This window comes from Fopius arisanus, unplaced genomic scaffold (assembly GCF_000806365.1).
Source record: "Fopius arisanus strain USDA-PBARC FA_bdor unplaced genomic scaffold, ASM80636v1 scaffold00016, whole genome shotgun sequence".
Lineage (NCBI taxonomy): Eukaryota > Metazoa > Arthropoda > Insecta > Hymenoptera > Braconidae > Fopius > Fopius arisanus.
The window spans coordinates 826,353-839,063 of NW_011887755.1; the positions used below are offsets into that span (position 1 = coordinate 826,353).

Genomic DNA, 12,711 nt, shown 5'->3' on the forward strand with positions numbered 1-12,711 from the left:
CGATTTCTAAACAAAATATTCCAATAGAAAGAGGTGTGAAATCAGCCATTAATTTTTTTCATAAATGTCATGCAATAAAATATATGAAATAACGATAATAACGATTAATTTAATTAAAAAATTCATGTAAAAAGATGTTGAGATTGAAAATTGAGCAGCACCCATGTGAAACAGGGCATTGAGTAGCACGATCCAACAGCTTCAAGAAAGTTTGATCCGATTTCATGAATTTTGTCAAATTAGCGATAATTAGTGCGTTAAATATAATTCCGAACGACCAGCAAGATCGAAACGAGTATATTTCTTTCATAAATATTTCCATCCATACGTTACCACCAACAGCTTTCCCAGCACACCAGCATATGGCTTTCCATCTCAACAGTATCAGAAAATGAAAGATTACTTATATCGCAAGTATAACAAGCACCAGCGAATACTACAAATGAGAAAGTTCCGAGGTGAGCCGTTCATGACCTAATCATCGAATAAATTCAATGACTTTTCCACATGAGAATCAATAATTCAAACTCTAGAAATTAATTGACCATTCAATTGATAATTTCCAATCAAATAGAAATGCAAGATCATTCCGTGAAGTTAATGTTTTTATCGCTTCAATTTTAATGCGCTTGTAGAATAAAATCATTTCATCATTTCATCATGTCAAACTTCTCTTCGGTCCATTGATTGCATGGGGGATACATGGACCTTCAATTGTCTACTGTTTTATTAGACCCATCACTTTCACCTTGGAATTCATCGAAATGATATCCCATTTTCAGTAATAAGTGAAAGGTTTTCACGAAATCGACCGCTAAAGCATCGTGTTGTCCTTTTCATTCTATTGTCACGGTCAAGATACATTACATTATTTACTCCACTTTATTCGTTTTCCAAATTCTCAGTTGTCGAAAGCCATACCCTGTGAGGAGCCTGTGAGAAGCTCTAGTGGGTCATGTATAGATGAAGAAGAAAGTACCATTTTTTTAAAGATGAAAATATCGTCCAATAAGAATTCATATTCATTTATTTTGTATATTCTCCATCGAAATTGTTAAAGGAAGAATAATTACGCACTTGAAAATTGTGACATTTATTTGAATCTTTATTATATAATATAATATATATATATAATAATATATATATATGTAAGTGCGCATTCAACACTTTTCCATCGAAGAAAATTCGTAATCATCTTTTGTATCAGTTTTCACCCGTTTCAAATTTTTCGAGTGTTTTTTTAATTAAAATCGTTAATCTTCCTTCATGTATTCGTACTACAAGGTATCGTTCAAAAGAAGATAGATATTGAGTTCGTTTTTTCCAAGCGTGGAATTTGAAAATTAGAAAATAACGCGTCTCATTTGTCCCCGGCCCTTTTCCACTTTGGAAAAACAGGAAAAAATACAGCAAGTGGCAGGCCCATCGAGCAAAAATCCTCGTTTCCTCCGCGTTGGAAAGTGAAAAAATTCAGGTGTTACTGCTGCTGTTTTAATGGACAAGTTACTAATGAGCACGCATTCCCTCCAATGATATTCTGCATTTTCTTATCGTACGTCTTTCACTCATTCTCATTGATTCAATTAATATTAACTTATCTACTATTCATACTCATTCAAGGTACGAACAGTTTAATATTATTTGCTGCACGGATACTTCACAGATTTACAATTTATGGATTCATTGTCACTTTTCCTCTCGAGTCGATTATCTGGAATCCACGTTCGACTAAAAAACTACTAAAAAATTATTAATCCATCATAAATTTTCTTCATGTTCGCCCGAAATTTTTTCTACGATTTCATACAATGGAAAAAAAAAGAAATTCCAAAAGCAGACAGTCTTACAGACAATAGTATTTCTCCACTCGGTGCATTCATACCCTATGTACAATATACCATACCGTCAATCAGATCCTAAGCCTCACTGTCTTTTTCGTGAATTTCCCGCTACTTCACTGACTCAGAACAAAAATCACCCCTCAATAGCAACAACAGGAGGGAAAATTCACTGCAACGTGGATTACAATTACACAAATATCGATAAACTTTCATATTATTTCTTTGTTCCTGTCTCTCTCATTTACCATTTTAGAAAAAACACTATAAAATGTGGAAAGCACGTATTCAAATAAATCGGATTGAACAGCTCTCCAAGTGATCAGGGAAAAATACAGATTAAATTTTAATTTATTCTCCGTGAAAGTAATGAAAAGCCGCTGGCATGATACGCATATTATGAAAAGCACAATATTGTCTTTGGAATATAATAAAATTTGGGAGTACATTTTTTGATATGAGAAAATGGGCGGAAGAGAATATTAATTAAATTTTGAGATTAAGAAAAAAAGTGCAGCCTCCATGACCTCTTAATTGTCTAAATATTTCAATTCAATGTAAAAAAAAACTCAGTGAAATCAGTTCGCCGAGGATGAGAATGAATACGTCACTAATTTATAAACATGTATATATGTTTTTATTACTGCCAAAGAATTAGTGAATTCGAAATCATAAAACAGCATGAATTTCAATGCGTTTAGAAAAATTATTATTTTTATCTATATGCTAGGCACTTTGATTTCACATAACAGAGTACATATTCCGATCTACAATTTAGCTTACGGCCATTTCTATTTCATATCGACTGAGTTGCTACGATTACCCTAAGTATCGACTACCTCTTATTTCCTAGATAATTAGTGAGGCGAATGTACGTGTGATGTAGTACACATACTGACTGACAATAACATAACAAATTAATGATGGTATATAAAAGGAAGGTAGGGTGAAACAGCATCGATAATTTAATGAACTTTCCCCTTTGTTTTCCCTTACCGATACTCAAGTGGATTAATACGAATATTCGAATGGCATGCTCTTGGAATTGTTCTCAATTCATTTGAAAATCTGTTGGTCAGTTCTTGATGAAAGATTTGTTGGAAGAATATGAAGTCATTGATCATCCCCTCATTTCGATATTAACAATTCATTTATTATGCTCATCCGTCTCTCTCTTGCTCCTCCAATCGAAGCATAACACAAAAATTATCAATACCATTATTTTCATTATTATTAATATTATTAATATTATTAATGTTATTATTATTATTATTATTATTGTTATTATTATTATGATTTTTACTTTTATCTGTACTAAGTACGATGAATTGTTATCGCAATTAAAACAATGGAATATAAAAACTTAATTCGAGAATTTAACTTAAATCTTTAAAAAGAAAACACGAATTTTATCCATGCTATTTCCTCCAATTCGTTAAATCTATACAGAAATTTCAATTATTTTATCGGTAATTTAATAAGAAATACCTGCAATTGTGAGAAGCAGCTGTATCATTGAAATTAACTGAAATACGATACGAGTGATGGTGACGTTATTCAACTGAAACCCCAGGCGAATTAAAATCCTGATAGAAGAAATATATTCGAGTTTAACGAAATCATACCACTTGTTCATATTAGCTTCCTCGTCGGTCCACTGGCACTCATCAATTTGAAAAATGGTGTTCTGTTGGTGGTGGGATTGGTCAACACTTCTCCATAGATGCAGACATTCTGAAGATGATTGAGATATGTATTGAAAAATATTTTCCTTGGAAAGCAATAAATTTTCAAACATCACTCCACTTTCTTACATCTTGTAATTTATTAATATCGTTTAATTAATTATACTTCAAAGTATATTCCCTTGTTGAATGATTATTGAAATTTATACATGAATACTCGTATGAAAGAAAGTGACAACGGACAAAACAAAAAGGCATCTGCGCCATTTTCAAATTCCAACACTAAGAGTACCTCGATATCCCTTCCTTCCTTTTTTTCTGGTAAAAACGTGCGTTCCGAAGAGATAGATATCTATGGGGATACATAATCTGAAATTTCAGTGGATGTACCTTCCGTAATTGGCAGCAAGTGTTCATCTGTTTTACTTTACCCACACATACCTCATTCCTTTCAACTCACCAATGAACATGGTTTAGTTTATTTAATAATAGCAATAAGAATAGTAATAATGATAATGATAATAATAATAAACACTAAAGATCGACAAGACGTGCGTATCAGCCAGAATAAAAGAACCGAACGGAAAAGAGGGAGGTAAGCTTATGAATTTTTTCTCTCGGTAATTCAGGTGGTAACCTGCAGTGATGATTGTGATGCACATTCACGAAAAATTATCACTCGTTGGTTCTGGTTTCACTTTCTTCAATGGTGAATTTGATTGTGAACGGACATCTGTTACTGGTCTCTTTACTTGTGGATTACTTTTCACTACTGTTGTTGGATCTGAAAATAATTCATCAAATTCCATAACTCTGTCTTTTTTTGTTTCAATCAATTAGGAAAAATTAATTCATCAGTAAAGCGGTAAATCGCGATAAATGAACTCCAAATATTGGCCGATAAAATTTTTCAATAAAAATCTAAAAATCGAATGGCGATACACAAATTTTTCTTATAATTTTTTTCGTGAAACAAATTGAGGACTCTAAGTAATTTTATTTTAAAAAAACTCGTTAGCTCTATTAATATATAAATTCACTACGGAATTATATAGAGTGATTGAAGATTTTTGATTTCTTGTGAATTCACAAGAGGAATGGAGAATTGAACATTTGATTGGCGCTGTTTGTGGTTGTATTGAAATAGTATTGTATGAAAAATGCCGATATGAAAGTAGACATTCACCTTGAAGCCACCTGACTTGAGTAGCAGGTCCATATCCTTTATCATTTCTTGCAGCTATTCTGAATATAATAGCGGGTTTGGTGGTGACGTCCATGTGTGCTGCACTCAGCGAACTGTTTGGAACGGAACACGAGTTGGTGGCACCACAGTAGACACGAATAAAGGCCAATTGTGTTGGTGTTGTTGCTACAGTTGTTGCTTCACCGGCGTTGTTAGATACAGCACTGGCACTTCTAACCGCAAGATAAACAGAGTACTCAAGAATTGGACCAAGATTGCTCGGTGGTGGTTCCCATGACAATTGAGCGCCTTCCGCTGATTTCGAAATTTTGATGGCACTCGGTGCCCCAGGAAAACCTGGAAGGCATGTTTTGAATGCTGATACCTCACTCCAAGGACTACGACCGCAGCTATTCACCGCAGCAACTCGGAACTTATAGGCAGTGCCAGACTCTAGAGTTATTTTACTCCTCCCTTTGGATAAATCCGGGAAAAGTTGGGGCAACTCTAGAGAATCTGTATCACCACAGAGATAATAATGTTGCACTGTAAATGTCGTTGCTTTCGTCACAGCAACATTGTACCAGTCACTGTCCTGCTTCTTCTCATCGTCTGCGGCTTTCATTTTATTGACAGGCTGTTCAGCAGAGCCAAGAGCTGCTGAGGCAAGTGTCGACAAAGCAGTCGAGTCATCGCTCTCCCTCGACTCCTTCTGCACCTCATTTTTACTCTCAACGTTCTCCGCTTTCTCCGCTTTTATCTCGTATTTTATTGCTTTACTTTCAGCCTTCTCACTATCTAATTGGCCCTCCGTGACTTCTGGCTCATTAGTTGATATGACAGATCCTTTCTCGTCATCCATTGACTCCACTTGTGACTCCGTTTTTATGGGGGTTTCCACTGCTTTCGGAGATGAGTCTTTTCCTATCGAGTCTTCAATCCCGAGTTTCATTGATGATTCATCTTTACTTGACTCTTGCTCGTCAATTTCACTTGCGAGCTTTTCTAATTCCATCTGATTCTCTGAACTCTCATTTTCTTCTTTCTTCAATTCCTTTTCTTCGGATATTCTTAGGGGTTCGTCAATTTCCGGTTGTCCATCCTCATTATTCAGTGTTTCGGTGGTATTCTCCTCAGCCTCTGTTTTCGGCTTATCTTGAGAATTTTCTTCATTGATGGTGGAGTCAGCAGTCTCTGCTTCTGGTGGATCGACTTTAGCAGGATCTTCATCAGCAGTATCAGAGGCAATAGACATATCAGTCTCAGCAGGGAGATTAGATTCGTCTTTCTCACTGGAGATTTCCTCAGGAGCACTTGTCTCTTTCTCCACCTCGTCTATCTTTGTCGACTGCTGATCCTCACTAACTGTCTTCTCCTCTTCCTGCATTTCTTGTTCGCCTCCCTTTTCCTCCTCATTCTTCACGGCATCCTCATCCACCTGAGGAGCATCGTTGACTATGGCAGAATCAATGACATCAGACATATCCTGACTCTCTTCGTTTGTGTATTCACTCGTGTCAGCAGTATGTTGAATACCATCAGTTTCACTCTCCGGTAGATCCTCATCATCAGATAGCATATCTCCTGGACCATCCACCTGGGGTATGATAAAATTGCCATCATTATCAACTTGCATAGCTTCACCACTTGTCAACTGTGATACAAGGTTCGCCGTGCTCTGTTCATTGCCATTACAACTGTCCTCAGTTTTAGTCTCGGCGTCAGCATCATCAGCCACCATGAAATTAAGTTCCGGTGATTCCTGAACAGGATCAGTGAGCCCCGCTTCTGCTGCAAGAGCAGCTAGTGCTGCATCTGTCGTGGCTGGTCCATCGGAAGTTGATGTTAGAGAAGCCGAGGGCTGTTTTTGAGGTACAAAAAGCATTTTGCTAGTGTCAATCGATTCCGATCCAGACGTACTAGTCATTGTCACAATGGAACTGCTTGTGGGCATGAGAGTCACAGTCTTTCCAAGTCCCCCAGCCATCTGGAGTGTCAGTGGTTTTCCGTCCTGGGCTTTCTGTATTTGCGGCACAGTGACAATCTGGCTTTTCGATGGATTAAAAATAGCCTGCTGGCTTCCCTTCGTCGCTATTGTAACTGTTTTGGGGATACCACCATGTCCTGGTACCGTTATCGTTATTGGTTTACCACTCACACCTCCACCCATAGCCCCTGACGACACAACAATCATTTTGACACCCTGCTGATTAGTTACGTGATTAGCAGCTGATATTGGAAGAACATTGACTGGTGTTGTTATTGTTCCTCCTTGTCCAGCCTGAGAAGTCGTCACAGCCTGCACTGCCCTCAAGCCAGATCCCGTTGTCACAACGATTATTTGATTCGCCCTACCAACTAGACCCCCATTGCCCCCTGGTTTTGTTATCATAATTGTTTGCTTTCCAGCGATTCCCTGTCCCTTGCTCATCGTCACTAAATTCGAAGTTTTCATAGTCGTGAGAATCTTCGAGCCTGCCACTGTATTGGGATTGACAAGTCGTAAAATCGTCGGTCCTTGATTCAGAGGTTTTCCACCAGCTGTCTGTACTGTTTTACCTGGTATCAAACTAACTTTCGGTACAGCCACCATACCCTGGCCTGTCTTGAGTACGTGGACAATCTGAGGCTGACCACTTATATTCTGGCCAGGCTTCTGGAGAATTATCTGTTTGCTCTGCTGTGGGGATGAGGCCCGGAGGACAGTAGCACCTGGAGTTGCAAACCGAATTTGCTGTCCGGGTTGGACGGCCTTGACGCGGACGGTGTTGGTGGCTGTTTGCGTGACAACATTACCGCTCGGCACATTGTTCATTGTGATTTTTGGAGTTGCAGCTGCAGCTGCTGCCAATGCAGCAATTCCAGACATAGCTGTCGCCGATTGACCAGTTTTGTTGACAGTTATTGCTTGGTTACCTGCAGAAATTTGTTCAGTTACTGAGGCAACTGATGTTGTTGAAGTAATGAGAGGGGAGCGTATCCTGATGACATTCCCAGTGCCACTACGTGGTAGCATTGGACTGGTGGATTTGATCACTGCTGATGTTGATATTGCTCTTTGGGCGGCATTCTGGATGGTCGTTTGGATCCGCATGGGACTCTGGGGGACACTCGGGCGTACAACAGTTGGGGTAGCACTCATTGGAGAAAGGCTCATTCCAACTGCACTCGATACAACTATCGGTGCAGGTACGCTAGGAGATGATTGAACTATTGAAACTGGAGCCGTTGCAATTTGCTTTATTAGAGTTGTTGGGGTTGGTATTGGTACTGTTGATATTGGTGGTGTTGGAGGTGTTGGTGAAGCTATAGAGTTGGGAGCTGCAACTGCTGGGAAGGAGCTTGTTGCCGGTGGCATATCGTACTTCTGAATTTGGAGGACGTAGTACTGGGCGGAGGGAGTCGCTGTCCAACTGACTTCCAGCGAGTTTGTCGAAGCTCTGACCAACTGCACTCTTGAAGGTGCTGGGGGCTTGCTCACTTCCAAATACCAGAGGTCCTTACAGCACACCTGAAAGCACGTTTTAGAGGATTAGTTTGATTAAGATGGAAAAATTACAGAAGGCATCTTACTGCCTTCGTTACAAAAATAAACTAACCCTAACCTGGTTGTTCCATGCTTTGCGATAACCATCTCGTCCAGACCATACATACAGCCTATTGTGAATGCCTACCGCACAATGACCAGCACGGGCTCGAGGAATGTTCTCCTCTAAAGAATCTACTTGGAGTTGTTCCCATGTCAGTGTCTCTGAAATAATCAAGTGTTGGATTAAAAAATTGGTTGTATTATTCAACAATCTAGAGCTAATTCTTTAAAACAACTTCTTTACAATTGAAAATGTGTGAAATAATTTACCCAAATTGAGACAGGCAAGTGTGCTTGTACATTTCCACTCTTTCTCGTGCGTTGCAACCTTGACGTCGTCCACAACAAGAGGCACCCATCCACCAAAAACATACATCCGGTGGTTAATAAGTGTGGCTGTGTGCAGAGAACGGGGTAGAGGAGTTGGCCCATGTATCACAGGCTTGTTCCATGTCATAGAATCAACGTCAAGGAACCACAAATCCCCGAGACGACATCCACTCATACCACCGTAGATAACAAGGCATGATTTACCAGTGGTGCGATCAGTATAAGCGACTCCTGTATGAGATTCCCGGGGTGGTGGAGCAGGTCCATGTGTCTGTGGCACTTCCCATCCAGTTTGGCCATTGGGAAGTAGCTCCAAAGTGTACAGATCGTTCAAATATCGTGGGATATTGTTCTTGGGATCATCACTGTCGTTGGCCAAGCCTCCAAACAAGAAGACTTTGTTGCCAATTAGTGTGAAACTGTGCCCCAGTCTTGGGCATGGTGGCTGACCATTTTTCGGTGGCTTTGGTTTCAGCCTTTTCCATTCCCACCTACTCGCTTGAAGTTCGTACAATTCATTCGAGTACTTTCCGTACTCTACCATCCCACCGAATACGAGAATTCTCGTTCCATCTACTACGAAACCGTAGGCGGCGCATCCTGGGGGAATGTCGCCTTTGGTTGATGGTACAAACCATTGATTGGACGCTGGAAAATATCAAGATGAGTAATAAAAAATTGAATGTATGGTTATGGAAATATTATAGAAATGGTTGAAATTTCAATACTAAATGTCTGCCAAAGTTTGGATTTTTTAAAACGGCTTTCGGATCTTTATACGCGTGAGTATGAAAATCGAGGTATTTCAGTATTTACTAAAATTGAAAAATTCAAAATTTTTGAAAAATTATCAGGGGAGCATGAGAATCGAGGAGGTATTGACTGAAATTTGAAAATTCGAAATTTTCAAATTTCAGTGAATTTGAGATTCGCAGAAAATGGCTAAACATTCTGAATTCTCTCTTATAAAATTTGGCGGGTAGGTAAAAGAATGGCGCACGCGACAACAAGAGCTTGAAGTAAGTCGCCGAAGATAGGCGGCGGCATAAATCGGCAAACGGCGGAATCAGATAAGAAAATAGACTGAAAACGTAAACGCAATGACGATCCATGTTTTGCAGTGGGGGTGGTGAGCATCAATGGCTGCTCCCGCGCATATAAACGGAAAAAATGTCATATCTCCAAATGTTGCTGTTTCGCAAAGTGATTGAACGTATTTTCATGGGCGAAACAAATATGTATGAATTTTTAAAAAAATGTACTCCGAGGAATGGAGAATAAAAATGATGAGTTGAACATAAACAGTAGGAAAACCAGTAACAAATTATCCGGCCGGTGAGGATCATGTCAGTGCGTGCCGCCATATTGAATCGCGGGAAACAGCGCGCATTGGGAAGTTGATAGGACGCAACAACAGGCACTTTATGAGTGTCGCACATAATATGGAATAAGAGTCACCTGTATTGTAAACATGAAGTTCATCAACTATTCCCTCATTGCCACCACCAAATACAACCATAAGATCCTTGATGGCAACAGCCCGATGTCCATGTCGGGGCCTTGGCTGGGGTCCGGTTGGATTTGTGATTCGTTTCCACTTTAACATGGGTGCCGCCATGATGACCGTCGATCACATCATTTTTTCATGCCCACCGTATTACCCTATGAGCAAATTACTCTCAAGTCTGAATATCTAAAGTCCCCGATTAAAATTCGTAATCTCCCCTCAAATATTTTATATTTTTACTATTCGTTAATTGTTAAAAGACACCAAATCTACAGAAACCTATCTATTTATATGTATATGTATATATATATATATATGTATCCCAATCTATCTATCTATTTATATGAAATATTTATTCTATGGCTGCGTCATAAGTTGATGTGACCACAAATAAAGTTTTTCAAATCCAATGTTGGGATGATAAACACTCGTGATGAGATGGTCTTGTTGAAAAACCTACACTAAGTCTTGTCACTTTATACACACGAACTTGAAGTATACCATCTAGATAGTCTCCCTTTGTAAGTCGGACTAACCTCCCGGCGTTTCGAGCTAGCTGGTGATATTCGTTTCTTCCTGTTAGTCACTTGAGAGGATATGAAAAATATTGCTATTCAAAGCACAAGTGAATCCTTGAAATATACACACTTTATATCATAAACATGGCTTTTATCAGGTTCTATTACCTCTTTGCCACTGCGATATTTTTCAGAGCGTGAAAAGTCCGCGCGCGACTTTTTCTACAATAAACGCAACCATGGACACTCACCGCGGCTGTCCCCTAACCCACAATATTGTTTCGACTTTTTCCGCTACGCGGGTGCTGAACTCCTACAGCATGTACTACATCACCAACTCCTATGCTATAGTATCGTATTTGATCCAATGGAACTGTTGACAATCGCCTTGTGCTCTATCTCTTCCTCTCTCTCTTGTTTTCGAGCTGCAACTGTGCACTAAATTCCTTGCTGTTTGGTAACACTGATTCGACTTGGATGTTTTATATCTCTCTCCGTCCACCTTTCTATCATCTATTGTCATTAATCAGGTCCTCTTTTTATATTTCAAAAACTTGCATCACCTGATAATTATGACCGGTGATCCCTCAATCTTGCCACATTTATTTTCAAATTAGATCACGCAATCTGGTGCTCTCTCCAGTCCATGTTAAAGAATTTAAACAAGTCACTGATAAATTCATGTTTGCAGGTTATAGTTGTCCGAGTTACACTCGATTCCACTGATAATGAGGAATTTTCCCGAGGGAAATTGTCTTGTGTTGTTGATGCAAACGGTCAATAGTGTTTTTCAGTTTTTATAGTAGTCATAGCACAGAAACAAAATTTGGAGCGAGTAATAGAAAAGTAATGCACAGTATGCCGAGTATTGGCGCGCGTCGGTTGTTGATTACTTTGAAGTTGGCAACAGAAAATCTTCCAACCTTACAAACTCATATAAATAATGCTGCTGTTAGTAATACTTGTTTAGAATTGCTGGTGGAAAAATGAGAGATAAATTACGATGCGCTTTCAGTTCAATGCGATTACAATGATAATGCAATGTCTCTATAGAATTAGGAACGATAAAAACGGTGAAAATAGGAAGTCAAGTGTGAAAAAATTATCACTAACGTCTTCGACTGTTTACTGGCCCTTTTTGCCCCATGGGTGTGCTGTGCAGAAAACGCTGTGACCCCAGCGGCATTGTAGTACCGCATTCCAAAAGAGGGAGGGCGCAACACGTAATGCTGGGGTGTCCAAGTCGACGGGGTGAATTTTCTTTTCTGCGGCATGAATGCTCTTTGTTTTTTATTTGTTCAACTCAAATTTAACTTACTGTAAAATGAGCGGAAGGGGGAAGCCACATCTTGTGGAATTTCAAATGAAAAAAATTATTCATATGTTGAAGATATACTACTAATGAAAATATATTTTTATAATAATAGCGCGTTGTTGCAATGGTAACGTGCTTGGCTGGCACGCCGACGGCTAGGGTTCGATCCTAGCCACCATTCATTTTTTTATTTTATAATAATTCCAATTTTTTTTTTTTGTTAATGGCTAATCAATGGAAATATTGTTTAAAAACTGAATTTTTGAAAATCGAGAAGATATCCTGTTAAATTCAGAAATTTGCAATTTTTGAAAACAATATTTTTTCAAAATATATACTCCTAATGAAATTATTTTTCATAATAATCGCGTTGTCTCATTGGTAACGTGCTCGGCTGGCACGCCGACGGCTAGGGTTCGATTCCCAGCCATCAATCTTTTTTTTTTTTTACATAATAATCAATCGAAATATCCCTCTGCAAAAGTATAAGTATAGAAATTGAAAAATCGTAAATTTTTGAAAAAGTATCAGGGTAACATGAACATCGAAGAGCTATTCACTGAAATTTTCACTGACAGTGAAAAATTCGAAATTTTTCTAAAAGTATCAGGGGAACATGAGAATCGAGGAGCTCTTCACTGAGATTTCCACTGAAAGTGAAAAATTCGAAATTTTTGTAAAAGTATCAGGGGAACATGACAATCGAGGAGCTCTTCACTGAAATTTTCACTGAAAGTGAAAAA

General features: G+C 38.8%; 1 protein-coding gene across 3 annotated transcripts; it reads right to left on the bottom strand.

Moving 5' to 3' along the window:
* Positions 1-3,700: 3,700 nt before the first annotated feature.
* Positions 3,701-11,776, bottom strand: Hcf (Host cell factor). Of its 3 annotated transcripts, XM_011300130.1 has the most exons (6): positions 10,596-11,776; positions 10,087-10,290; positions 8,569-9,276; positions 8,309-8,460; positions 4,710-8,220; positions 3,701-4,307 (listed from the first exon to the last, which is right to left on the bottom strand). In XM_011300130.1, exons 2-6 carry the CDS (start codon positions 10,244-10,246, stop codon positions 4,186-4,188), a joined length of 4,653 nt encoding a protein of 1,550 aa, XP_011298432.1. In that variant the 5' UTR covers positions 10,247-10,290; positions 10,596-11,776; the 3' UTR covers positions 3,701-4,185. The 3 variants fall into 3 exon arrangements, with proteins under 3 accessions (XP_011298432.1, XP_011298433.1, XP_011298431.1); XM_011300131.1 differs by having other exon boundaries at positions 8,315-8,460; positions 10,087-11,776; XM_011300129.1 differs by having other exon boundaries at positions 10,087-11,776.
* Between the last annotated feature and the right edge of the window lie 935 nt (positions 11,777-12,711).

What these genes read in the sequence shown, in the direction of transcription:
- Hcf (XM_011300130.1), bottom strand. Translation starts at nt 10,246, where the DNA reads ATGGCGGCACCCATGTTAAAGTGGAAACGAATCACAAATCCAACCGGA. An exon ending in ACTTCATGTTTACAATACAG is followed by an intron (nt 9,277 to 10,086) that starts GTGACTCTTATT and finishes GATATTTTCCAG; the next exon opens with CGTCCAATCAATGGTTTGTA. An exon ending in ACTTGCCTGTCTCAATTTGG is followed by an intron (nt 8,461 to 8,568) that starts GTAAATTATTTC and finishes TGATTATTTCAG; the next exon opens with AGACACTGACATGGGAACAA.